The sequence below is a fragment of the Colossoma macropomum genome, unplaced genomic scaffold (genome assembly GCF_904425465.1).
Source record: "Colossoma macropomum unplaced genomic scaffold, Colossoma_macropomum, whole genome shotgun sequence".
NCBI classification, from domain to species: domain Eukaryota; kingdom Metazoa; phylum Chordata; class Actinopteri; order Characiformes; family Serrasalmidae; genus Colossoma; species Colossoma macropomum.
In genome coordinates, this window is record NW_023494797.1 from 20,861,574 (window position 1) to 20,886,653 (window position 25,080).

The 25,080-nt window shown below is 41.5% G+C and overlaps 1 protein-coding gene across 2 annotated transcripts in view; it reads right to left on the minus strand.

Annotated features, from left to right (window-relative positions):
- The window catches only part of dync1li2 (dynein, cytoplasmic 1, light intermediate chain 2), a 34,990-nt gene extending 11,102 nt beyond the window's left edge, over positions 1–23,888 (minus strand). For both annotated transcript variants that reach the window (XM_036584487.1, XM_036584488.1), the window contains exons 1-8: positions 23,786–23,888; positions 22,626–22,699; positions 21,193–21,309; positions 18,571–18,801; positions 9,638–9,804; positions 2,778–2,871; positions 888–1,023; positions 570–681 (exon numbers count right to left, since the gene is read on the minus strand). In XM_036584487.1, the coding sequence (XP_036440380.1) occupies positions 570–681; positions 888–1,023; positions 2,778–2,871; positions 9,638–9,804; positions 18,571–18,801; positions 21,193–21,309; positions 22,626–22,699; positions 23,786–23,883 (1,029 nt within the window). In that variant the 5' untranslated portion in view covers positions 23,884–23,888. The remainder of the gene's footprint in view (positions 1–569; positions 682–887; positions 1,024–2,777; positions 2,872–9,637; positions 9,805–18,570; positions 18,802–21,192; positions 21,310–22,625; positions 22,700–23,785) is intronic.
- Positions 23,889–25,080: the final 1,192 nt, after the last annotated feature.

Here is a 25,080-nt window from a genome sequence, read left to right on the forward strand (position 1 = left end):
ATATTCTTCATCTTCTAGATGATGTCTGTTCATATTTTCAGGTAAAGTGGCGCAATGTTTTAAAAAAAGCCGCAGCATAAAGTTTGAGTTTACATCACGTCTCCTTCTGTGAGTTTATTGGCTGGTTGTAAGGCAGAAATCCGATTACTGTCTGACTCATGTAGATCCTGAGTTTCCACATTATCTGATTACTCAAGTGCATGTAAATGTGTTGATCGGATTACTGACAAAATCTGATTTTCTGCACTTTTTGGATTATTAAGTGTGTGTAAACGCACTTATTGTGCCATATACAAAAGTTTAGGCGCCCCGGTCAAATGACATGCTTTGTTGATTTCCTTATTTATTTCAGCTTATCTATACTTAGAAAACCAACAACATGCAATTTGACCAGGGCATTACACCTCACCTTTAATGATCATATCATATTTTCTATATATATATATATATAAAGACAGTGTTTACAGTAGATCTAACAGGTAGAAACAGGTAAATTCTGCAAAAATACATGGTTAAAATGCTAATTTAACTCCGCATGTCTTCTTCTCTCACAGCTCCGTCTGTCTTACCTTTCGTACTGGAGGTTTCATGATGAAATCCTCAAAGGGATCTTCCGGTCTAACCGTTGTAAAGTTTTCGTGCAGAATCGCAATTTTCTTCTCGTTATCCCATCCAGACGGACTGTAAACGGAGTGTAGAGACACACAGAGGTCAGTACAGCCTAATACACACACAGAGGACAGTAACAGACACACTGATGCAGAGACGGTCAGCTTCACACTGAAATAAACAGACTGAGTCCGTTAGCGAAAACGAATAAAAGGCTGATGTAGGCGGCTTTAAGCCCGAGTGGTCATTGACGTTAGAGGAGCTGCTGGGTCTCTTACATGAACACAGCGTCCTTCTCCACCACTAAGGCCGGCGTGGTGAACTGGAAGTCGTACATTTTGTGCACTATGTATTTGTACAAGAGGTCCAGGTTCTTCTCCTCCTTTACGGAGGTGTAGATCAAGGCAGCTCCATCTGTGGGATGAGGTTAAGGAACAGACACCAGCTGCACCGCAGAACAAGATTCCCTTCAGAAGATGTTTTATAATCAGAGAAGCAAAGTCACAGAATTTTCTCCTGTATTATTTTCACCTCCTCTTGGTGTGTCTAACACAGCAGCGTTTAGAAGCAGATGAACAGCTCACAGTGAGAGCGAGACAGGCTAAAGTACAGCCTCCACATGGAGAAGGTTGGTTTAACACACAGTTACAGCTGAGACCCCCAAAGTACCCAATCAGAACTACAAATAAAACCCCCCCTATACATTTAAAATACTTTGCAGAAGATTTTATTGACAGATTAATCAAAAACATGACCACTGATGTCTATCAAATAAAATATTTTTCAGTTTTCGCTGTGCCAATATTTACTGTTCTACTTAGCATTAAAAAATAAACGTGTCAGCGTTTAAATATTTATTTTTATACCTTCAGTGTGGAAAGTTAATCGACTTGAATCAACATAGAATTCCAACGACTTGTGTTTTGCATCGATTTGGCAAACTTTTTAGTGGCTATTACAACTCACAAGCCCGTACCGAAGGTCAGCAACTCGGCCTCCGCCCCGAAGGCCAGCGACTCGGACACCGCCCCAAACGCCAGTGACTTGGCCAGTGACTTCGGACACCGGCACAAAGACCAGTGACTTGGACTCCGGGCCAAACACCAGTGACATGGACTCTGCCCTGAACGCCAGCGACTCGGACTTTGACTTTGAGCAGAAACCTGTTGGGTTTAAAAGCTGTGTAGCGTATGGGGGGTTGTCAGCTCAGACTGGGTTCCCGGCCCGAGTAAGGTGATGGGGGTATACGGCATGCGCCTGTCCTTCAGGCCCCGATGACGGCTGCGAGAGCCGCCAGGCAGGCGGGACAGGAGGGAGAGGAACACTGCGAGTGAGTAGGGGGCGGCACGCAAATCCCGCCCGGGCCCCACCCCCTGTTCCACAGCGAGACCGCTTCACTACAGCTCAATTTGTTCGATCAAGGTGGTCGAGCTGCCGAGCGTGGGGCGGTCACGGGGAGGCGGAGCAATGGGCTCTCTTTCCCTCTCAGCTCAGGTGCTCACGCTGCCCTTAATGAGTGCCAGCTGATGCTGGTTTGACTTCGGCAGCATGGGCACCTTGAACAGGAGCGGAGAGGGAAGAGAGAGGAAAAACATGGTTGAGCGGAAGCAGAAGAAAGACTGACGAGCTGAAAAGCCTGGGTGTCAGAAAAGGACTAAAGAGTCTATCTAGAGGCCACTGATAAGTGGTCACATTCTCGTTCTTGTGTTTTGCTTTGTGTTCTGCGGGTAAAAAGGTGAATGTCCGCTGCTGAAAAAGTCACTCCTGCCTCAGGCGTCCCTACTCCGTCCTCGCTTTAAAGGACACACACACACATCATTTGTTGTTAGCTGTGTGTCATAGCCCTTTAAAATCTCAGGCGAATTATTCAGTAACTACAGCGACTTCAGCACAAACTGGATGAGCTATTCTTAGGTTATAGAAGTGTGTATTAAACTTTGGGGCTGCTGGTGGGATCTGGCCATTTAAGATGTTAACTCACGGTCAAAGAACTCTTTTTGCGATCTGTGATTGTCTGTGACAGCATCATCACGACAGTTATCATACAGTGTAAAGCTGCCTTAGTTCCCACGTCTGTAGTTTACTGACATTTCCCCAAAATCAACAATTGGTGAGGAGCTCAGTTCACTGTAATAAACTCTTAATAGGGCAGTTAGACTGAAGGATACACTGTAGGCTGAATCGCCTCATGTGGGACTGAATGAAGTCAAAATGCTCCTCTTTGTAGTCGTGATCCTTCTCCAACACAGTGACTGCATCACACTAGAAAAAAATAAAAACAGAGAGATATTTTAGCTCGGGGAAGTCAGCTGTTCTCTCATGAGAGGCATGAAATTATTGAAAAACAGGTTGTACATTCAGCTACACTTCCCTCCCACAAACACCACAACAACAAATCACCACCCTGCAAAAAAAAATCATTAAAGAGCTTTTACTCCACACTTTTATCGCATTTTATTTCTTTCTTATGACATTTATGTGATCTGATGGACCAACTGCAGTCATACATCATTTTTATATTTCACATTTTTTATGACCAGAAATAAACTAAGACTGTTTTTCTTACTGTGCCTTTATGATTGATGTATGTAAATGAGCTCTACTGTGATTGGCTGCTATGTCTTGTAACTCCTTGAATCCTTCAAGGAAGTCCTTAAATTCTAACAAGCAAGGCTAAACTGCCGCAGGCTGAAAGGGTGGAGCTAAACTGCCGTAGGCCGAAGGGCGGGGCTAAACTGCCGCAGGCCAAAAGGGCGGGGCTAAACTGCCGCAGGCCGAAAGGGCGGGGCTAAACTGCCGCAGGCCGAAAGGGCGGGGCTAAACTGCCGCAGGCCGAAAGGGCGGGGCTAAACTGCTGTAGGCCGAATGGGCGCGGCTTAACTGCTGTAGGCTGAATGGGCAGGGCTAAACTGCCGTAGGTCAAAAGTGCAAGGCTAAACTGCCAGAAGCCGAAAGAGGTGGGGCTAAACTGCCAGAAGTCAAATGGGCGGGGCTTACCTAGATGTAGGCCGAATGGGCGGGGTTTACCTAGCTGTAGGCCGAACGGGCGGGGTTTAACTGCTGTAGGATGAATATGTGGGGCTAACCTGCTGTATGCCGAACGGGTGGTCACATGTAAATGTCTTCATGGTTGTGACATCACAACCATGATGAATTCACAGCTGCCTGCTTTTGCAGCTGACTTAACAATCTGCCTGTGTGGCCTGCGGGAGCGAAATTTACGTTTTTAAAATGTTTACTTAAATCGAAACTGTTTTCCATGCTATAAGCCCTTTAAGGCCTCAGAGGCCTCTTTTTTGGGCTGCAGGACGCACCGTGACTCAGGATGAGCCGCGTGTTCCCTCGCTCCCTCCAGCGTTTTGGCAGAAGCAGTGGGTGCCTGATCAGATATGCAGGTCGGCATGAAAAATGAATATTTTGGTGCAAATCGCTTTTGGGAACGGACAAGTGCACTCAACTCAGCCCGTCTGGAAGCAAATCTGTGCTAAACAGGGCTGCAGCCCACACAAGCTCTCAGCAGCTCCCAACGCCACATCCAGACACGCTTACTCAGCAGTTAGAGAGCAGCTTGGCAGCTGATTTTATTAGAAAGATCTTCACCGCCTGTTGAAAGTCTGGGGACAGTTAGCTTTTCAAAATGTTTTGAAATCCTAATAAATGTTTTTCATTCACACTTGACATTAACTTAGGCTGTTAAAGAGCCCACTGCATGGAAAAGCAATAACAGTATAATGTTATAGTCAATACATGGAATACATAAAACAAAACTCAGTTTTTTTGTGATGTCACAACAACCAATGCATTTACATGCCACCTAATCACCCTACAGCAGTCTGGCTGTAGCTTCAGCGTGAATGGGCTGGGCTAAAGCGCTGTGGACGGAAGAGGTGGATGGTAACGGTTGCCTATAAAGCGAAATGTATCTTAGCACTAATAAGGCCACATTTTAAACCTGAGGTTACTAAACATTTCACAAACTGCACTGAACTACATCCAATTCAACAAGACTAATTATCAGGGATGCATTGATACAGATACTTGTACTGACACTGTGCTCATTCACTCACAAGTGAACACTGATACTGGCTGATATCGTGGCTCTGCTCACACAGAGAAGAGTTACTGACTCCGTCACAGTCGGACACAAAGCCGCTGGTCACTTTAAACATTCCGCCTTGGCAGATTTCCATCAGGGATACACTGTGTGATTTTAGCCCGTTTATAAATGCACAATCACAACCACTTCACTAGCACGGGTGGAGACACACAGGCCAACAAAACGGAGGAGAAAAAGTCAACATATCCTACCAAAGTCCATATAAGCGACTTTACTCTGTTTGAGTGCAATAGTGAGGTATAAACATTAATACAGTGCTGTGTTTGTAAATCAGGCTGTAGAGACCGAACTGTCCTACCATGAACATCAGCGCCTGCTTTAGCTTCAGTGCTCAGTGTTAGCAGTGCTGCTCAGTGTCTCAGTGTGTTTGCTCAGTACTCGTGTTTTTCTGAATGAATCAGCTTTATTGATTACGGTCCGTAGACAGAGCGTCTGTAGAGGCTGCGTTTAACGTAGCAGGTCAGTCAGACAGAGCGTTTTCGTACAGCGTACAGAGTCTATAAATCGTAGCTTTGTCTGAATACAACGATCTATTCAAACGTACAGTGAGAGTCACCAAAAGAACAAGATTTCTAAAATCACACAGTGTCTGTCTGGCTTTAGAAGACATTCAGGTACAGCTCAACCAGCCAATCAAAAGACTCCAACAAGACGGAAAACTGGAAGCATGAGCTCCTCGGATGTGTAAGCCTCGGATGTAATTCCTGCGGTCAACGTGCTGCTGCTGAAAGAGACAGGTGAGGATCAAAACTATGAAACCTACTTTACTTACAGCTGTACAGAAGAGCTTTTCTGACAAGGAACTAAACCAGCTCTTCTCCACTGCAGCGCTGCTCTAACAGAGACCACTAATGTAGCAGAGCTTGCTAACGCACTTCATTTAAAATTTAAAGATTTAACTTTGCACTCATTTACACTAACAACTACTTTATTCCAAGTAGGCATTCATTAGGTACAGTATCAGACTCTGTATCAGCAAATACTAAAAAATATGTACTCATACTCGGTCTGAAAAAATGGTATCGATGCATCTCTACTACTCTCGATATCCTCAATATGCTCAGAGAAGCACACTGTGTGCATCATGACAAAATTTATCGCAATAACAAAAAAAAACATTGTCATATTGTCCACCTCTAGCAGATGTTATGTAAATGTGTTGGTTTTTAATGACATCACAAAAACAGCAACACAAAGAGCATGTTTCTGCAGCTTAGTGTGTTTTCCTATATTGACTGGCGAGTGAACAGTACAGTTTCACAACATTTACATTTTAAATCAAGGCCCAGTCCCATTTCACCCCTCACCCCTACCACTCAGCCCCACCCCTCCGTTTTGCGCGTTCTCGTCTAGGGGTAGGGTGTCCAGATTCTTGTTAAGATAGAGGGGTGAAGTGTTTGGGCTACATTGCCCTCCAAACGGAGGTTTTTCAGACACTCCAAACAGAGTGTTATGGGGAAAAAAGAAAAACCAGTGTGGTGCCCAATCTCACATCCCTGTCCTGATCTTACTTCCCCTGCTTTCCGGTCACGGTACTCACGGTTTTACTGGCTGAATCAATCATACATATCACAGCCGTCAATTAACAATTCTGGGAGGAACCTCAAAAGGCATAGGTAGATATTTATGTGCCAGATTTTTTGTAAACTTAAATATATTCATAAATGCAACAAAGCTAGCACACCCCTGAATTAAAACAGTGACACAGTTTACCGTTAACAGTTCTGGCTTGCATGATAATGAAAACGTGCTAAATTGATAACTCTTGCCGAGGGTCCTTGGAAAGTGAAATCAGGACGGGGATGTGAGATTGGGCAAGCAAATGACCAAAGAAACCCACAAGTGTGAGTATCTTCTCTGTTAAAAATTACAATAACCACTGTATATCTTAGTTTAATATTGTTTCAGTGTATTTTGGTCCTTTTCTTCATAACAAGCATAAAAACCGCTAGCAGCAGTGCTGACGTCTCGGTAGCTACAGCTAAATTTCCCGTTCCACCTTAAATGGTGCAGCAGTTACATTCTGGCTCCTCAGGCATCAGAACTGCTGCTCCATTTAAGGTTTAATGGGAAAATTTGAACAAGAAGCTGGCAATTAGCTGAGCTTCATATCACTGAAGAATTAGGAGTGGGTGATAATAAATAATTGCCCCCCTCTTTGAAGATCATATGATGCCCTAAATGTAACTAAAGCCCAGCAGTGAGGAGCTGAACTTTACCCTCCTCTGCTGTCACTGCAGACTAGCAGGGTCGCCTACAGAGCAGCGCTGGTAGCTGTTAATGAAGTGATGCTCTTTTTATTTGAGGGTCCCATTTCAGAGGGAAGATTCAACCACTACCCTGTAACTCAGTTCCAAGGTGCAAGGTGACACTCAGAAAAAAGGGGTAAAAATAAGAAATGGGATTGGGCCAAAATTCCAGTTTTCCGTGATATTGGCCCTTTAAAGGCACAGTAGCAAAAACAGCCAGTTTAATTCTGAGGGATGGAGATCATTGGTTGCCAATCAACATTATTGGTTGATATTTTTGGCCCATGCGCAAGTCATTACATGTTGATGGAAGACTACTGGAAAAACAAGAATTCAGGCTCATGATATGACCGGCTGAATTGTGCTTAATATGAACCAAGAAGATAAAAGTTTAGATTTCAGGTTGACTTTAATGAGTCGTGCGATGATAATGCTGTGATTTTTATCTCTGTGGGGTTTTTCAATCCAGCACTTTATAAATGGTTTAGGAGGGACTTTATTATCTCTCATTTAATTAAGAACTGAAACGAAAGAGGCTAAAAGAAAATGTTCCCTGATGTGTTAATGCGGGGTGTTGTGTGTCGTGCAGCGCTGCAGGGCGAGCGTCGTTGGTGTGAGTTGTGGTGTTGTGTCCTAAGAGAGCATGTGAGGGTCTGCAGCTCCATCACTGCAGGCCATACAGACAGCATGAAGAGAGTCTTTCATTAGCAGAGACTCTGCAGGAGGAGACGCTGAATACATCTCACACTCCGGAGTCCAGCGCTCCTCACAACAATCAGGGATAGTCAGCTATCAGAAGTACTGAGGAGTCTCTCAGCACCTTTAAGACTGACGTATGCAAATGAGCTCTGTTCTGACTGGCTGCCTTGTATTGTGTCTCATTCACAAGGCAGTTCAGGCTGAAACACTTCTTATGACTTCAGCGTGAGTGGGTGGGGCTAAACTGCTGACACTCAGCACATACGATATACATAAATACACTGGTTTCCATGTCATCACAGAATTTCAAAATGGGCAGTTTTTGTAGTTTAGCTGCACTGGAGAATGATGACATTTTTATACACTACATCAAACTATTTTAAGAACGTAAGGAACATTTTGTCTGCCCTTTAAAATATACAGATTGAAACAAACAGTAACAATAAAAATAATAAAAACGCAACTCCTATATTAATTTATTATTTTAAATACAATACTGCACAAAGTAAATTAAAAAAAGTCACTTAAATAAAAACATAAAATAAAAATGCAGAGTAAAAACATTACATTGTGTATTGTTCTAACTAGAATCCTTTAAAAATCTGCATTTTATAATTTGGCCACATATTGGTGCTGAATAATAATCTCTAAAGGACATGCATATTTTATTTTTTTTCCAGCCTACAGCAGTTTAGCCCCTCCCACTCACCCTGACGTTATAAGGAGCGTTATAAGGAGTTTTTTTTTTCTTTTTTACGTAACATCAGTCTAAAAGGCTCTGTAGCAGAAAAGCCTCTTTAGTTCTAAGAGATAAAAAGTAGAAATCAATTACGAAAACGTTTGGTAGAACATAAATGCTGTAAGTGGAGTATAAAGGAAAAAATGAAGTAGATAACACACTTACAGTATACTTATATTTCAGAAGTGCCTTTTTTCCCCCACCCTAAAGGGTGTGCATTCGATTTTTCTGGTGAAATTATTCCTTCAACTCTAAACAAATGTGTTGCAACCTAAAAATACTGCAAATTGTATTCGGCAGCATTGCTCAAAAATGCAGCCCGTCTCTGAGCTCAGACAGCCATGCAGGCAAAACAACCAGTCTCTTTTTTTTCTTAACTGAATTATGGGCAAACTGTTCAAAATTCATCAAAATAAATACGAATTTGACCAAATGTTAAGAATTTTTAGGCGTAATTAACTGGTCAAGATGTAAATGGAGTCGTTCAGAGTGGTTTTGGTGTGAAACGTTCAGTTCTAGAGAAACTTGCCGAGTCAGAATTGTTCACAGTGGTGGTGATAGGAACCAGACGTCCACCACTAAAAGCTCCCTCACAGACAGTTGAACATACCGCCTGATGACTGAGACACTGTTTTATGATAGTTTTGAGAAGATTTTGGGCTTAAACTCCATTCATGGTGGAGGGATACATGCAGGGCGCTGTGAGGCAAAATAGTCCCCAAAGAAAACTTATTATTTCAGATTTTCCACTATTTTCCATCATCAACATTCCATATAAACTCAGAAGACTCGTGTAGGTTCACTGGTGGTTCTGGATAGTAAATAAAATGTCTATATCTGTGTCATGGCGACCCCTGGTTCCTATCACCACCACTGTAAAGACATCTGAACCGTTTCACACCAAACCACTCTGATTACATCTCAAACACTGAACTGTGGAGGAATTTGGAAAATATCTGTGGAATTTGCGTTTAACGCACAGTCACCTGTTTTTCCCGTTCCATAAAGAGGCTGAATTTGTTGGCTGTTTTATTTATATCCCCGATTCACACTAGGAAGCTATTAGCATAGTCAAAACACAACACGGTGCGTCTTCTCTGTGATCAGCCTGTGTGATTGATGTTATCTCCTCCGTAATACACTCTGGCAATGTTTCGTCATCCTGCAACAAGGCCGACTGGGTGGAGTTTCAGGGTGGAAACAGCTGGTTAGTGACAGTCGTACCTTTGTGCAAACTATTAGTACAGGAATGCCGAGGTTGTGCGTGAGGACGTTCTCTCCGAGGGGCAGCAGAACCCCCTCGTCATCTCCTCCGGCCGGAGGGACCCGTCTCTGGGGTGAAGAGGGCACCGCGTCCTCCGGCTCTGCGTACTCCTGGAAGGCCTTCACCACTTAAAAAACCACAGAGAGGGAGAGAAACAGGAGCCGTTAGTGTCTGAGTGAACTACTGAAGGAATATAAATCAAACAAAACAAAAATCTGACAATAACAGTGATATTTTGATACGTCTCAAAATGAGGCATAGTGTCTTCATTTATTCCAGTTCAGACTGGGCTGTGCGAGAACTGTAACACTGAATTTACGTGTGTCAGATGACAAAGCACTATAAAAGATCCTCACAGTCTCTACCACAGCTGCTCCAGCTAATTAGCTTCCTCAGAAGTCCTTGTTGACCTGACGCAACACAATGACTAAACATTAAACTAAAAAGCAGTCCTCACTACTGCTGTATAAAACCAGCGCTCATGTATACAAAGAAACAAAAAATCCACTTAGCAATTCATGGACAATATTGATAAATTACTATGAATCAATAAGCAGTAGTGGATTTAGCACAAACCCAGACGTAGTTTAATTAAGCCACAATATTTGTTGATGCTCCCAATATTCACATATTTGCCACGTTCGTAGGCAGGTCGCCTTCGGGGTGTGGGGAATAAATAAAAATAATAATTATAAAAAGACACACACACACACACAGACACACACACACACACAGAGACACACACAGAGACACACACAGAGACACACACACACACAATCCTGCCCCACCAGCGCATCGTCTGGTGCTGTAAATATGGACTGCAGGCTTGAAACAACTAAGCATATTACGGATTAAGCAGAGAAAATGGGCTGGTAGTTGATTGTGTGGTTTGGTGGTTCTTGGTATCTGCTGGTAGTTGATTGTGCGGTTTGGTGGTTCTTGTATGGGCTGGTAGTTGATTGTGCGGTTTGGTTGTTCTTGGTATGGGCTGGTAGTTGATTGTGCGGTTTGGTTGTTCTTGGTATGGGCTGGTAGTTGATTGTGCGGTTTGGTTGTTCTTGGTATGGGCTGGTAGTTGATTGTGCGGTTTGGTGGTTCTTGTATGGGCTGGTAGTTGATTGTGCGGTTTGGTGGTTCTTGGTATGGGCTGGTAGTTGATTAGGTGGGTTGGTTATTCTTGGTATTTGCTGGTAGTTGATTGTGCGGTTTGGTGGTTCTTGGTATGGGCTGGTAGTTGATTAAGTGGTTTGGTTATTCTTGGTATTTGCTGGTAGTTGATTGTGTGGTTTGGTTGCTCTTGGTATGGGCTGGTAGTTGAACTGTATGGCTTTGGTAGTTTTTAGTGTTGTTTGGTACGCTTGTTTTTTCCTTGGTATGGTTTGGTAGTTTTGCTTTGGACGTCAAAGTTTTTGCCTTTAGTTTAAAACATTTTGCGGTTACAGCCTTAATGATATTTTAAGTTATCGTTTAAATAATAAAACAGCTAAAGCTTAATCATGTGAAGTAGCCTCAAGGTTCCTGTTACTCTGTATGCTGTTGTTTTGTTTTTGAAAACTGATGTAAATCACAACATAAAAATCTTTTGGTGAGGAAAGGCGTTCCGTGTATGGAAAGCTGCTGCACAGCTTTATCAGTTTAACCAGCACAACAGCGTGTGGGGAAAAAAACCTCTTGCGCTGCTACTTTACTAAACACAGTCTAAACTGACCGTGACACAAATGTTACTTTTGTCCATTTTAAAGCTGCAGCGTGTTTTTAGATGTTTAAATGCCCAACTTGATTGATAATCGCGACAGATGCCTTCCCACACTGTTGATTAACAGATCTAGAAGACTCCAAGACGAAGGGGAGAGGAGGGACTTCCTGAGGAAGGAACGGAGCGGAGGAATGCAGCTCCAGACGACCCAGAAAGGCCACGGAAATACAACCAACCCCCCCGACCACGGCCAGAGAACACAGAGAGCTGAAACTGACGTTCCTGCTAAAATCTTCCAGACACAACAGAACAGAGGATACACACAGCCCAGCAGGCCAACACACAAATAACGGCACTGCTAAACTTCTCATTTATGTTTCAATCAGTTTTGAGTTGAAGATTTTGAAAAACTTCTGAATCTGAAGATGTTGTTATATAACAAAAACCTACCTCTGCAAAAACTCACTGAATAAAGACAATATACATTATGAGGAAAATGTTATTATGGATGTATAATTAGAAACACTCAATAACATTCATATGATCCACACAGTCATTCTGACAGACTGTAATACACTACAGGAAGTGTAGGGGGCGATACGGCTTCTACCGTTTCATTTAAAAAGCCTCTATAATGTTCGTATGATCCACACAGTCATTCTGACAGACTGTAATACACTACAGAAAGCGTAGGGGGCGATATGGCTTCTACTGTTTCATTTAAAAAGCCTCTATAACGTTCATATGATCCACACAGTCACTCTGACAGACTGTAATACTCTACAGGAAGTGTAGGGGGCGATACGGCTTCTACTGTTTCATTTAAAAAGCCTCTATAATGTTCATATGATCCACACAGTCACTCTGACAGACTGTAATACACTACAGGAAGTGTAGGGGGCGATATGGCTTCTACTGTTTCATTTAAAAAGCTCTATAATGTTCATATGATCCACACAGTCACTCTGACAGACTGTAATACTCTACAGAAAGTGTAGGGTGCGATATGGTTTCTACTGTTTCATTTAAAAAGCTCTATAATGTTCATATGATCCACACAGTCACTCTGACAGACTGTAATACACTACAGGAAGTGTAGGGGGCGATACGGCTTCTACTGTTTCATTTAAACTTAATTTAAAGTTCATACGACTTCTATTAAATAACAGTTCATAGATTAACTGCTTGTAGAAACACTGCTGTACTGAAGTGCATCATTAGCCCAGCGCTGATCTCTGTAGGTGTTCATAAGGTCACTTCATTAAATTTATGTAGGGCAAAATAAATAAATAAATCAATAAATCAATAAAACTAAAAATAAAAATACTTGCGTTTCTAATATGCGTGCAAAAAAAGAGAAAGAGGGCCTCAGAGGAGCTGGAGAAGGACTTATTTAGCTCACATGGGAGCAAAAAGCATTTTTCTTGGTTCTTCACCAACATAATAAAGCTCTTTCAGAGAACATAAGAGTCATAGATCAGTGAGAGCGGCTCCAGAGGGCAAACCAGAGTGTCCGGAACACTAATAATACTTATTTAAATCACAAGGAGCTGTTTTGAAATAACAACATGCTTAGCTGCAGCTGTTTGTACCAGCAGTTTAGAGGAACATACTGTAAATTTTTGGCATCACAAACTTCCACAAGTGATGATTCTGCCAGATAGTTACAGATACGACTAGCGTACGAAAGTGTGGAGTAACTGGCCAGATTAATTTATTACTTTTATGCAATAACAACTTATACAACGAGGACGTAAACGTTACAAGCTATTCACCAAAAGGTATTTTCAGATGTTTTACTCAACAACACTGTTTGAAAACACTGACCAACTGCATGTTTCATCATAAAGAGAGCAAAATTAGTCCTTTTTAACTGGATTTAGTGCCAAATATTAACTTAAAATCATGGTGTTTGGAGTTTTTAATCTATTTTTTTTTTAATTTAGCTCTACCGGTGCTTTTTTCCCAGTTCCAGTTGATCAGATGTCTGAAAACAAATACTGTACTGTGAAAATTTCTCAAAGTATCGCAATATATTTTTGCCACATCACCACATCTAACTGCAACCTACACTGACCAGGCATAGCATTATGACCACCTCCTTGTTTCTACGCTCATTGTCCATTTTATCAGCTCCACTTACTATATAGGTGCACTTTGTAGTTCTACAGTTACAGACTGTAGTCCATCTGTTTCTCTGATACTTTGTTAGCCCCCTTTCACCCTGTTCTTCAGTGGTCAGGACCCCCGTGGACCCTCACAGAGCAGGTACTATTTGGGTGGTGGATCATTCTCAGCACTGCAGTAACACTGACGTGGTGGTGGTGTGTTAGTGTGTGTTGCGCTGGTCTGAGTGGATCAGACACAGCAGTGCGGCTGGAGTTTTTAAACACTTCAGTGTCACTGCTGGACTGAGAATAGTCCACTGACCAAAAATATCCAGCCAACAGCGTCCTGTGGGCAGCGTCCTATGACCACTGATGAAGGACTAGAGGATGACCAACACAAACTGTGCAGCAGCAGATGAGCTATCGTCTCTGACTTTACATCTACAAGGTGGACCGTCAAGGTAGGAGTGTCTAATAGAGTGGACAGTGAGTGGACACAGTGTTTAAAAACTCCAGCAGCACTGCTGTGTCTGATCCACTCAGACCAGCACAACACACACTAACACACCACCACCACGTCAGTGTTACTGCAGTGCTGAGAATGATCCACCACCCAAATAGTACCTGCTCTGTGAGGGTCCATGGGGGTCCTGACCACTGAAGAACAAAGTATCAGAGAAACAGATGGACTACAGTCTGTAACTGTAGAACTACAAAGTGCACCTATATAGTAAGTGGAGCTGATAAAATGGACAATGAGTGTAGAAACAAGGAGGTGGTCATAATGTTCCACACTACATCAAGCTAATTTATTCAAAAAATAAATTAATAAAATAAAATAAAGTGAGACGTTTGGTTTTCCATTATATGGGCCTTTTAAACGTAAAAATAATACTAATAAGAAAATAAAAGATTTCTTTAATCGTTGAGATTAAAGATTACCATTGGTAATCAATAATAACCATAATTTAGCCCACAGTTTTAGACACTGCAGCCCATAAACAGCATCAACCCTTTCACTCAAACACAGTCAGACTGCAGCTGTAAACACTTTCCCTTGTCGACTTTGACCAACTTTCACTTAAACCAAACACGGGTGTGGTCCTGTCCACCGTCCGCTGAACAAGCCTAAGACAAACACTTTAAATACTGCATATACGGCTTTAAATGTGGCGTATAAACCGAGCGCTGCCCCTGAGCGCGACGCTCTCCTCAGCCCCAATCCAGCACAGCTCTGAGAATCAGATGTCAGAGCAGACCATGATGCAACCGGCCTGTAACAGGGCCTGGACACGAGCCCAAACCATTCTCTCTCTCTCTCTAGCTCGCCCACTCACTCCCCTCAGCCTGACGGAGCGATGACATCATCCCCTCCCAACATCCTCCTGTTAGACGGTCTGCTTCACACTGCAGGACTTATTAACCCGTTAAGGTCCAAATCTGATACCTGACATCTGAGCACAAATCTTCTCAAATCCATCAAACTATATAGTTACAGCGCAATTTTTAAACCAGTACTTTTATCTTCTACAGGTTTATTTTTACCAATTATCATTAAAAAATTACAAAAATGCAAATCTGATTGTGAATAAAAGTATGCAAATTACATGCAAATCATAAAAAAAAAGCACTGTTAGATGCTGATCTGAGGTTTAATTATACATGTTATCATCACTTTAGATCAGGGGTCGCAACCAAAACGTTAAAAAGAACCATTTTGTCCCGTTTCAACAAAAATCTAACCACCATGAGAGAGACAGCATTTTATGTTAATTTTACTGATGTAACGTTTTACCATATTGGCTGTAAATATGTCTCAGTATGTGCTAAATGTGCTGATAAAGGCTAAAAATATAATCCAAACAAAAACTCAGACTTACTTTGCTCTGCTTTAAGCTTTAGCTCAGCTATAGCTGCTTTTCTCACATCTCCAGCAGGAAACTTTTCCTCAAAAGTAGAACAGTTTCTTGTAAAATGTCTCTCAGTGTTCGACTTTTTACGAGGCTAAAGTTGCTTCTCATTCAGCAGCTTCCTGTTCGAATTTTCCCGTTCCACCTTAAATGGTGCCTGACATTACAGCTGCACCATTTAAGGTGGAACGGGAAAAAAAAGTTGGTGAATGAGAAGCGACTTCGGCCTTGTGACTTTTTAGTGTTTCAGTTTCTGGTTGCAGATTAAACGTACCAGGAAACCAGCTGGAGTGATTATAAACACAAATAAGTCAATTTGTCTCCAAATTATCGATGTTGGTCTTAAATCTCTCTCTTTGCCGTTTCGTTAGCTACTAGCTAGGCGAGATTGTTGTCTGTGTTGCCATGGTGACCAGCAGTCTGCGCTGATCATCAGGGTTAAAGGGTGAATTAGCAGTTCTACATTAACTCCAGAGTTTAAGACCATTTATTGTTAAACTGTGTTGAACGATCAGCAGAGCTTTATTTTACTGTAAAGGAGGATTATTTTATTTTTACCTTCTAATCTGATTCAGCTGTGGAGCCACAACAGGGCAGTGAACGAGCTGCATGTTGCCGACCCGATTTAGACTGATCAGAAAATAGATAGAGCCCAAACTCAGTCCTGTCCAACAGGAGGAGAGCTCAGAGACACTCCTAATGCAGAAGGAACACTCACTTCTGCTCTGCGTCACCCAGAGTTTAAAAGTAGGTCTGCATGATACAGACTCAATACTATATTGTGATTTTATTGCTACGCACCACAGTGTATCATATAAGGGCTGAGCGATGTGACAATATTTATCATTACTGTGATAAACTGTATCACGTAGACATTGTTATAGAGAGCGTAGTTAGTCAGGTTTAAGTGGATTTAGTGGTAATGTGCAATATAATAATAATAATAATAATAATAATATTTAAAAAATTGGTATAATTTGCATTGAAAGTCATGATATCATACTGAGTGTCATGAACATTTTGTAAAGCAATTGTGTGTTTGTGGAACACATGCAATAATAATAATAATAATAATAATAATAATAGCATCTCATACCCAATGCTTTACAAAACAAAAACATCTGCTACTATGATTCTTCGTCTTCTTCTTCTTATTATTATTATTACTACTACAATCCTTGTTGGCAATGTTATTTATTTAATTAATTTTAATATAAATTTAATATTTATTATTATTATTACTATTATTATTATCATCATCATCATCATCATCATCATACCTTGTTGACATTAACATTCATTTCTTACTTTTTATTATTACTATTATTATTATTATTTTTTTACTAGTACTACCATTCTTGTCAACATTGTATGTTTAATTATTTTTAATATTTACGTTACTTATTTACTTTTTATTATTATAAATCATTATTATTATTATTATTATTACTGTTATAAAATGAATGAAAGGCCCCATGAAGGTCTGGCTTCAACAACGCAGTAAAGTGACCAACTAAGTGACCAAACTGTTTTCTTAACTAAACAAGTGCAAAAAACATTACACAAAGCTCTGATCCACCATGTAAGCATACAGGTCGGCCTGTTTGACGTACAGATTATAGCCAGAAGTAGCCTGAGCTTCACATCACTGCTTCCTCTTTTCATTTTCACACATACACAAACCGTGAAAGTTCTGTTTAACACAAAACGATCACAAACAGAAGCTCCAGAAGACCACAGTGCTGCGGGTCAGCACTTTAACTGGACACTCAGAAAAGACTTCACCACCACAGAACTGCAGCATAGCTAAGCAACAGGCTGTGGACGACTGCTTTCATGTTAAATGGGCAAAATAAACTCATTACCATGACACACTGATGACATATGAACATTATCTGACTAAAACACAGATAGAACTGTGTTTCACTGGAAAACTGCAGTTCTGCCAAAGCACCCAAGCCTTAAACAGCATCCTAATGCCATTATATTACAATGTTTACTGTAGTTTGGCAATTTTGGGAAGTTCCCACCAACACGGAAAGAAATACTCACACTGAAGCACTTCTCTTTTTTCAGTTAGAGGCCAATGTATGTAACTATGTGAGGCACTGAACTGAAATTTGCTCAGTTAGCTACAAGGCTAATGCTGCTAATAAGTAAGGGAAGCTTGTACTTCACCAATTAACACCTATAATAGTTAAACTATAAATTAATCCATGTTTCTAGACAACAGTGTGTCATACAGCGTCAGCAAGTCTACTAGAGATTATTTAAGTCCACACAGTTTGAGGCGAGTGATGATTTAAGCATGGATGCTAATTGGTGGAGCTAAAATGAGAGAAGCAAATTTCAAACACTAGACATGTTTGGATCAGACATACGTTTGAAGTAATGGGTGGGGGATAATGAGTAATGCGTGGGGTTAATTAGTAGAGGTAATAGATAATAGGGGTTAATGGGTGGCGTTAATGGGTGGGGGTAATAGGTAATGGGTGGGGGTCAATGGTTGGGATAGTGGTTAATTAGTGGGGGTAATGGGTGGGGAGTAATGGGTCAGGGGTAATGGGTGGGGGTTAATGAGGAATGGGTGGGCTGAATGGGTGGGGTTAATGAGCAGGGGTAATGGATGGGGGTTAATTGGTGGGATAGTGGTTAATTAGTGGGGGTAATGGGTGGGGAGTAATGGGTCAGGGGTAATGGGTGGGGGTTAATGAGGAATGGGTGGGGTGAATGGGTGGGGTTAATGGGTGGCGTTAATGGGTGGGGGTAATAGGTAATGGGTGGGGGTTAATTGGTGGGGTAATGGTTAATTAGTGGGGTAGTAGGTTGGGTGTAATGTGTAATGGGTGAGGGGTAAAGGGTTGGGGTGTAATGGGTTGGGGGTAAAGGGTTGGGGTAAAGGGTAATGGGATGTGGTGTAATGTGTAATGGGTGGGGTGAAGGGGTGGGATTAATGGGCAGGGGTAATGGGTGGGGTTTATTGGGTGGGATAATGGTTAATTATTGGGGGAAATAGGTGGGGTGTAATGTGCAATGGGTTGGGGGTAAAAGGCTTTGGGGTGGGTCTAAATGAATTTGACCTAAATCTGAACTATCGCTTTAAGGCCTGAAGGACTCCGCCTCCTTAATCTCTCCAAAGTGACAGAAACATAAAAGCCTCTTTATGAGTCAGCACTCACTCCTCTGCTCCATCTCCCTCATCTCCTCAGGCGGGATCCTCAGCTTGTCCACGTGTTCCCGCAGGACGCTCGTCCACTTCTGCAGGGACTCCATGATGGTCCACGGCCGGGACATGTCTGCCACGAACACGGCCAGGCTGTCCTTCAGCGTCTCGGCCGAAACGGCGAACTTCAGCAGGCCTTTGTGGTACAGATCTCCGTCCAGGATCCACACGTTACAGCGCGTCAGGTCTGAAAGGCAAACAAATCCGGAAAAAAATATCATCATGATAAATCAGGACCAAGAATGCAGCCCAGAGCTTTGACTGGCCAATCCGGCCCCCCAGATGAAGCTGGTAGCTGATTGGTTGTCAATCCTGGACAGGGTCATGTATCATTGGCTGACTCTTCACAAGAATTGGGAGAAAGTGTTTCTGTTTTAGAATGAAATGCACACTTTTCAGTTCTTTGCATGTGTTTAGTTTCAATTTGCACAACTTTTACAGATGCTGGCAGCAGCGTCTGGTAAGGAGAGGGTGACCTGGGAATCACATCATGATAATTAAGACGTTTTTAAAATAGACGGCAGATCTAACTGAAAACACTCGAGATACAATGACTTTGCTGTGGTACTCCAGGTGGTTGCTAGAGTGTTGCTATGGTGTCCCAGCTGGTTGCTAGAGTGTTGCTATGGTGTCCCAGGTGGTTGCTACGATGTTGCAAGACTTCACACAGTGAACTGCACTAAATCCAATTAAAGAGAACTAATTACACTCCACTTTTTAATTAGACATACTGTTCTCCACGTACTGACGATGTGCACGCTGTGTTCAGCAAAGCAAAGTTTATCGCAATAACAAATATCACCACACTGCACACCTCTAGCGTTACAGCGCTGCATGCAAAGTGAAACATCTCTGCAACGTTTCACTCTCTGCAATGCTCCGATTTCAGTATTTTTAATATTTTCATCTCAAACTATTACCTTGAGTTCTCTAGTACACACATCACTACTCACTACAAGCGGAAAAAATAAACTCGCAGCTTGCATTCATTAATGGGTTTGATGCAGTTTCTTTGGGCTTTTGTGTGAAACTTACAGCACAGACGTCTCTAAATTCAGGTTCTGGTCCTGAACTTTGTAATCACTAGACTGTAAACTGAATTTAAGGATCTGAAGAACTCTGGTAGATGTGCTACAGTCTCTCTGGCTCTGTTCGCAGCTGGTGAAAGGAACTGGGAGGTGGAGGTGGACAAGGTAACAAAGTTGTTCAGAGCAGTTTGGTGTAAAACGCTCCAATCAAACAGTCCCCAAAGAAAACTTATTATTTTTATTTTTATTATTATCATCAACATTCCATATAAGCTCAGAAGACTCGTGTAGGTTCACTGGTGGTTCTGGATAGTAAATAAAATGTCTATATTTGTGTTGTAGTCATGGCGACCCCTGGTTCCTATCACCACCACTGTAAAGACATCTGAACCATTTCACACCAAACCACTCTGAATCACCCTGTTTACATCTCACACACTGAGTTATGCAGAAAACACTTAAATCAGTTCTTCTTTAAGACCCAGTCCGAGTGCTTTGGGTTTCTAATAAGTCTCTGATCTAAAGTGATCTCCTTAGCAAGCAAGTTAAGAGTTTTGCACCAAGACATTCAAACAAGGTTATTATTAACATCAGCTGCTGACCAGCAAACGCATCCCTCCTGCAAACGGCACCCACGGCAGGAAATGATGTAACAGATGTTTTTAGAAAGCCCTCAAAGCCACAGCGAAGACCCAGGACTACTTATATCATGTAAGCTGAACTCTTTATCCCATTTTCCTGCTCAATTAGGCTTTTTAAGCTATAAGGAGCTTTCAAGGAGCTCAAAGGCCCAATCCCATTTCTTCTTTTTACCCCTACCCCTTGTTTTCGAGTGTCACCCTAACCCCTTGGAACTGAGTTACAGGGTAGTGGTTGAAATCTTGCCCTCTGAAATGGGACCCTCAAATAAAAAGAGCATCACTTCATTAACAGCTACCAGCGCTGCTCTGTAGGCGACCCTGCCAGTCTGCAGTGACAGCAGAGGAGGGTAAAGTTCAGCTCCTCACTCAATTTTCCTGTTCCACCTTAAATGGAGCAGCAGTTACATTCTGGCGCTTCAGGCGTCTGAACTGCTGGACTATTTAAGGTGGAACGGGAAGTTAGCTAGTTTGCTATTGTGACATTAGCATGCTATTAGCATTTTTTATGCTTGTTATGAAGAAAAGGACTATAATACACTGAAACAACATCAAACTAAGATAATATGTTGGTTATCGTAATTTTTACCAGAGAAAATTCTCACACTTGTGTGTTTCTTTGGTCTCTTGTTCTCCATCTTGCCGGTTTTTCTTTTTTTCTCATAACTCTCTGTTTGGAGTCTCTGAAAAACCTCCATTTGGAGGGTCATGTAGCCCCAACACTTCACCCTCCCCCTCTATCTCAACAAGAATTGTTACACCCTACCCCCAGACTTGAACTCGCAAAACAGAGGGCTAAGGGCTGAGTGGTAGGGGTGAGTAGTGAAACGGGATTGGGCCAAAGACTCATCAGCAGCTTGTAGTTTAAGTGAATCATCTTTATTTTCCGAGTGGACTGTTTACGTGACTCACCGTCTCGGTCTTCATCGTGGACGCTCAGGTACAGGTACTCGAGCCCTCTCCCTTTTTTACTGTGCTCGGCTCCCTGGAGCTTCGCCATAAGTGTCGTCTTCCCCGATCCATCCTCGCCTGAAAACGTAAGCGCAACAGCCTTGAGCTGAAAGGCCCTGTAGCCTCTATATTTCATGCATTTTTGTTTTGCCCACTGAGGTCCACTTGCTTTGCTTGTGTGCTCTTACATCATACATAGATGACCACTTTCCCATTTAGGATTAAACAGACCGTGCCTTTAACACATCGTCGCTGTCCGAAGAAAAACAAGCATCTCCAAAACGGTACGTTTTACAGAAGAGGACAAAAATGTTCTTCACTTTCAATGTAAGTTAATGTAAAGTGATTTTATTCCAAGCAATTTTGGAGCATTTCTGTTTATCCATTCATCATGAAATGGTCACACAATGTACAGAGCAGTTTTTCTACAGACAGCGACGATATGTAAACGAGCTCTTAAAATCTGTTTTAATTGGCTGTCCTGAATTGCAGCTGATCTGAATAAGCAGTCCGGGCTGAAACACTCCGTATAGCTTCAGTGTGAGAGGGCGGGGCTAAACTGCTGTAGGCTGTACAAGTGGACACATGATGATATCAGACTCAGATCAGTGTCCTCAGATATTGCATAAAAATATATAAATAAATGAAATATAAGCAGCCCACAGAGGTTTAGACCTGACAGACATTTCAAAACAATACTTGATGAATTTATTTAACTACAGTAAAGCAAAATATTTAGGTGTCACTGGGTTCTCACATATAATATATCTACATTTTATTAATTTTACATTCATAACCCACCACAAATAAGTCGCTGCTGTCGGAACAAAACCTCATATCTCCAAAATGGTAACTTTTCAGGAGAAGGAAAAAACCCTGCTTTACTTTTAATGCAAGTCCATGGAACCAGACTTTTTTTGGGCCGTTTCTTTCAGTCCATTCATCATTAAACTTACACACAATGTAAAGAGCAACAGGCATTTTCAAATTATGTCAGAAACTAAAAAATGACAAAAATGGAGATACAAGGTTTTCTTCCAAAAACAGCGAAGTGCTAGTAAGTGACCGCAATTTCTATATCAGTGCGTCCCTAATGTGGACGACACAGACGTTAGAGTTTGTTTACAATTCAAAAAAAGTGAGGAAAACTTGATTTCGCAAGATTTTGTCCCTTTAAGCAGAAAAAGCACAGCAGAAATCAGCTATTTTATAACATAAAGGTGAAGCCACACACACACACACACACACACACACACACACACACACACACACACACTCACACCACACACACTATCTGGCACAGCATTAAAGTGCGAGTGCGGGCCTAAATAGGACACAGGGTGTGGTAAACTTCTCGACAGGCATCAATGTGGTGGTTATAAAATAACACATACCGAACACCAGTATATTTTTTCCCGATGGCAATTTGGAACTGGAACGTGTGGAAACTTCACTGAGGATTGAAGACCTGCGAGAGACAAACAGGGCAGGATCATCTCACTTCACACATCACACGTCTGACACAGTAAAGCGGACTATTGGGAATAACCTGAAAATGCCTTATTACGTTATTAGCACTCAGATATTCATTATGCATGATTAATCACAGCCAGATTTGTTTCAGTCTTTGTTATTAGGGCCTTAAGCTTCACCCTGACCGACCCTGCGAAGGTGACACACTCGCTCGAACCTATGAAAACTGTCTTGACAATAAATGAGCAACAACAAAAAACCAGATCATTTTAAATGAGCAGCAAATCTAAGCTTTGGGAATCATTTCAGCTATGCAGAGCTGGAGATGGAGGGCGGCTCGCTTGCAGACAGATCACAGATAACAGACAACGTTATCTGACTGATATTTTCATTCCTGTAATGCAGAAGAAAAAGCTACAGCAATTTATACTCAAACAAACAAACAAACAAACAAACAAACACAGTACCAATACTTTAAGGTATAAAATCAATCCCTTTGAAGCTAAATAATCTTATCAATTAGTTATTCTCATCGCTTTTTCTGCAGAAGAACATGTTACAGCAAACTAACAATTACCTAACAAGACAAACACAAACAAATAAACAAACAAACCCAGCAGTGACAGATTAGAGAACAGTCCTACTGATGATATTAACATCCTGCTTATCACTTTAATGGCAAACACTGATGCAACAACATGCAGGTTACAGTCTGCATGATTTCTAATTGAGCCATGGGTTCAGAATAAGGTAAACAAAGGTGAATAAATCCAGTTTTCTGAGTGTTTTAGGGTGTTTGCAGTGTTGAGAATGAGGTAAATAAAGGCAGATAGAGCTGGATAGAGGTAAGTAAAGGTGACTAAAGGTGTGTAAAGATAAATAAAGGTGAGTAAAGGTGAGTAGAGGTGAGTAAAGGTGAGTAAACCCAGTCTGTGAGTGTTCCAGCGTTTGTGCTGAGCTGCTGAAGGGAAGCGCCCTCAGTGACACAGCACAAACCCGCACTAACCCGCTCCCAGCGCCCCACAGTCAGTGTAAAAGTAGCGGTTTAGCTCCGTTTGGGTGCCCTGGTGTGTTCTTTTACCACAGGTTCTGCCCCTCGTCCTCCTCTCCGTTGTTCTCCATCGGCTCTCCAGCGGCTCCCAGCAGCTTCTTCTCCACTCCGGGCGCCATCTTCCCCATCAGCCGCGCCGCTTTTCCCGCCCGCATTCCGGCAGCCCCGCCCACTCTGCGCCCTGATTGGCTGGCGAACTGACACTGAGCGAATATTCAAAAACTTTCTTTTTTTAAAAAATCACTTTATTTCAGTTTTTTTAATTAAAGTTTAAAGTTTTTATCTCATAATTTTTTTCATTTGTCATTCTTATACAGCATTTTAAACCGAACATGATTTTTTTAGACCATAGTTTTTACTAAAATAACACTTAGAAATTATTAAAGCTTTTATTCTATTTGCGTGTAAGTAATCACTTTATATTAAGCAATATATTTGTAATATTTTAATAATTTATAGTAATATTTTTATTTGAAATAGGCATCTTTATTGTTTTAACACTTTTTAAAATCTAATTTTATTAACACTTTTGCTTGATTAGCAATTTACTTTATTATCTATATAAAAATTAAATTAATTCGTTTCAAGTTTCAAGTTCATTTGTCATCTGCACAACATGTCAGGACATTCATGCATTGAAATACTTGTGGTGACGCACAGAAAGTAAACAAGTAAAAATAAAAATACAAGAAAATACTGAAACTGAAATAATTTAAATATAGAGACAGGAGGGGCCTATGTAAGGAGAAAAAATATTTATATATTTATGGTATTGTATATATATATAATTATGCAATTTATCGCTTTTATTAAACTGCAGCTTCCTTTTAGGAAGGAGTAAACCTTTGATTACAAATTTAAAAGATATTATAACTAGAATTTGTATACTCTGTTATTAAGAATCATTTACATTTTCTTTATTCAATAATATTGATATTTATAAAGCTTTATTTAAATATTTTACATCACTTTATTAATAATTGCTGTTTCTACTTTTTCTACTGACATATCGCTCTAACTGTGAAGGTAAATTCGCCCAGAAAACAAATGAAATGTAAAGTTATTCATATTTGCTGTTTTTATTCACTTATTTATTTATTTATTTAGCTGCAGCGTCGACGTCTCGGCGCCGCTGGCCAATCAGAGCGCGGAGGGCGGCGTGGCTCCGCAATACGGGTGCGAAAATAAAACCGACAAAGGGTGGAGGCTCCGCCTGAAGGACCCAGAGCCGCAACTCTGAAAACTTCAGTTCCACAAACCGCATATGTTGCAGTTTGCAAACACGGCGATCCTGCAGCGGCTTGAATATGATCGGTGGCGGAGCG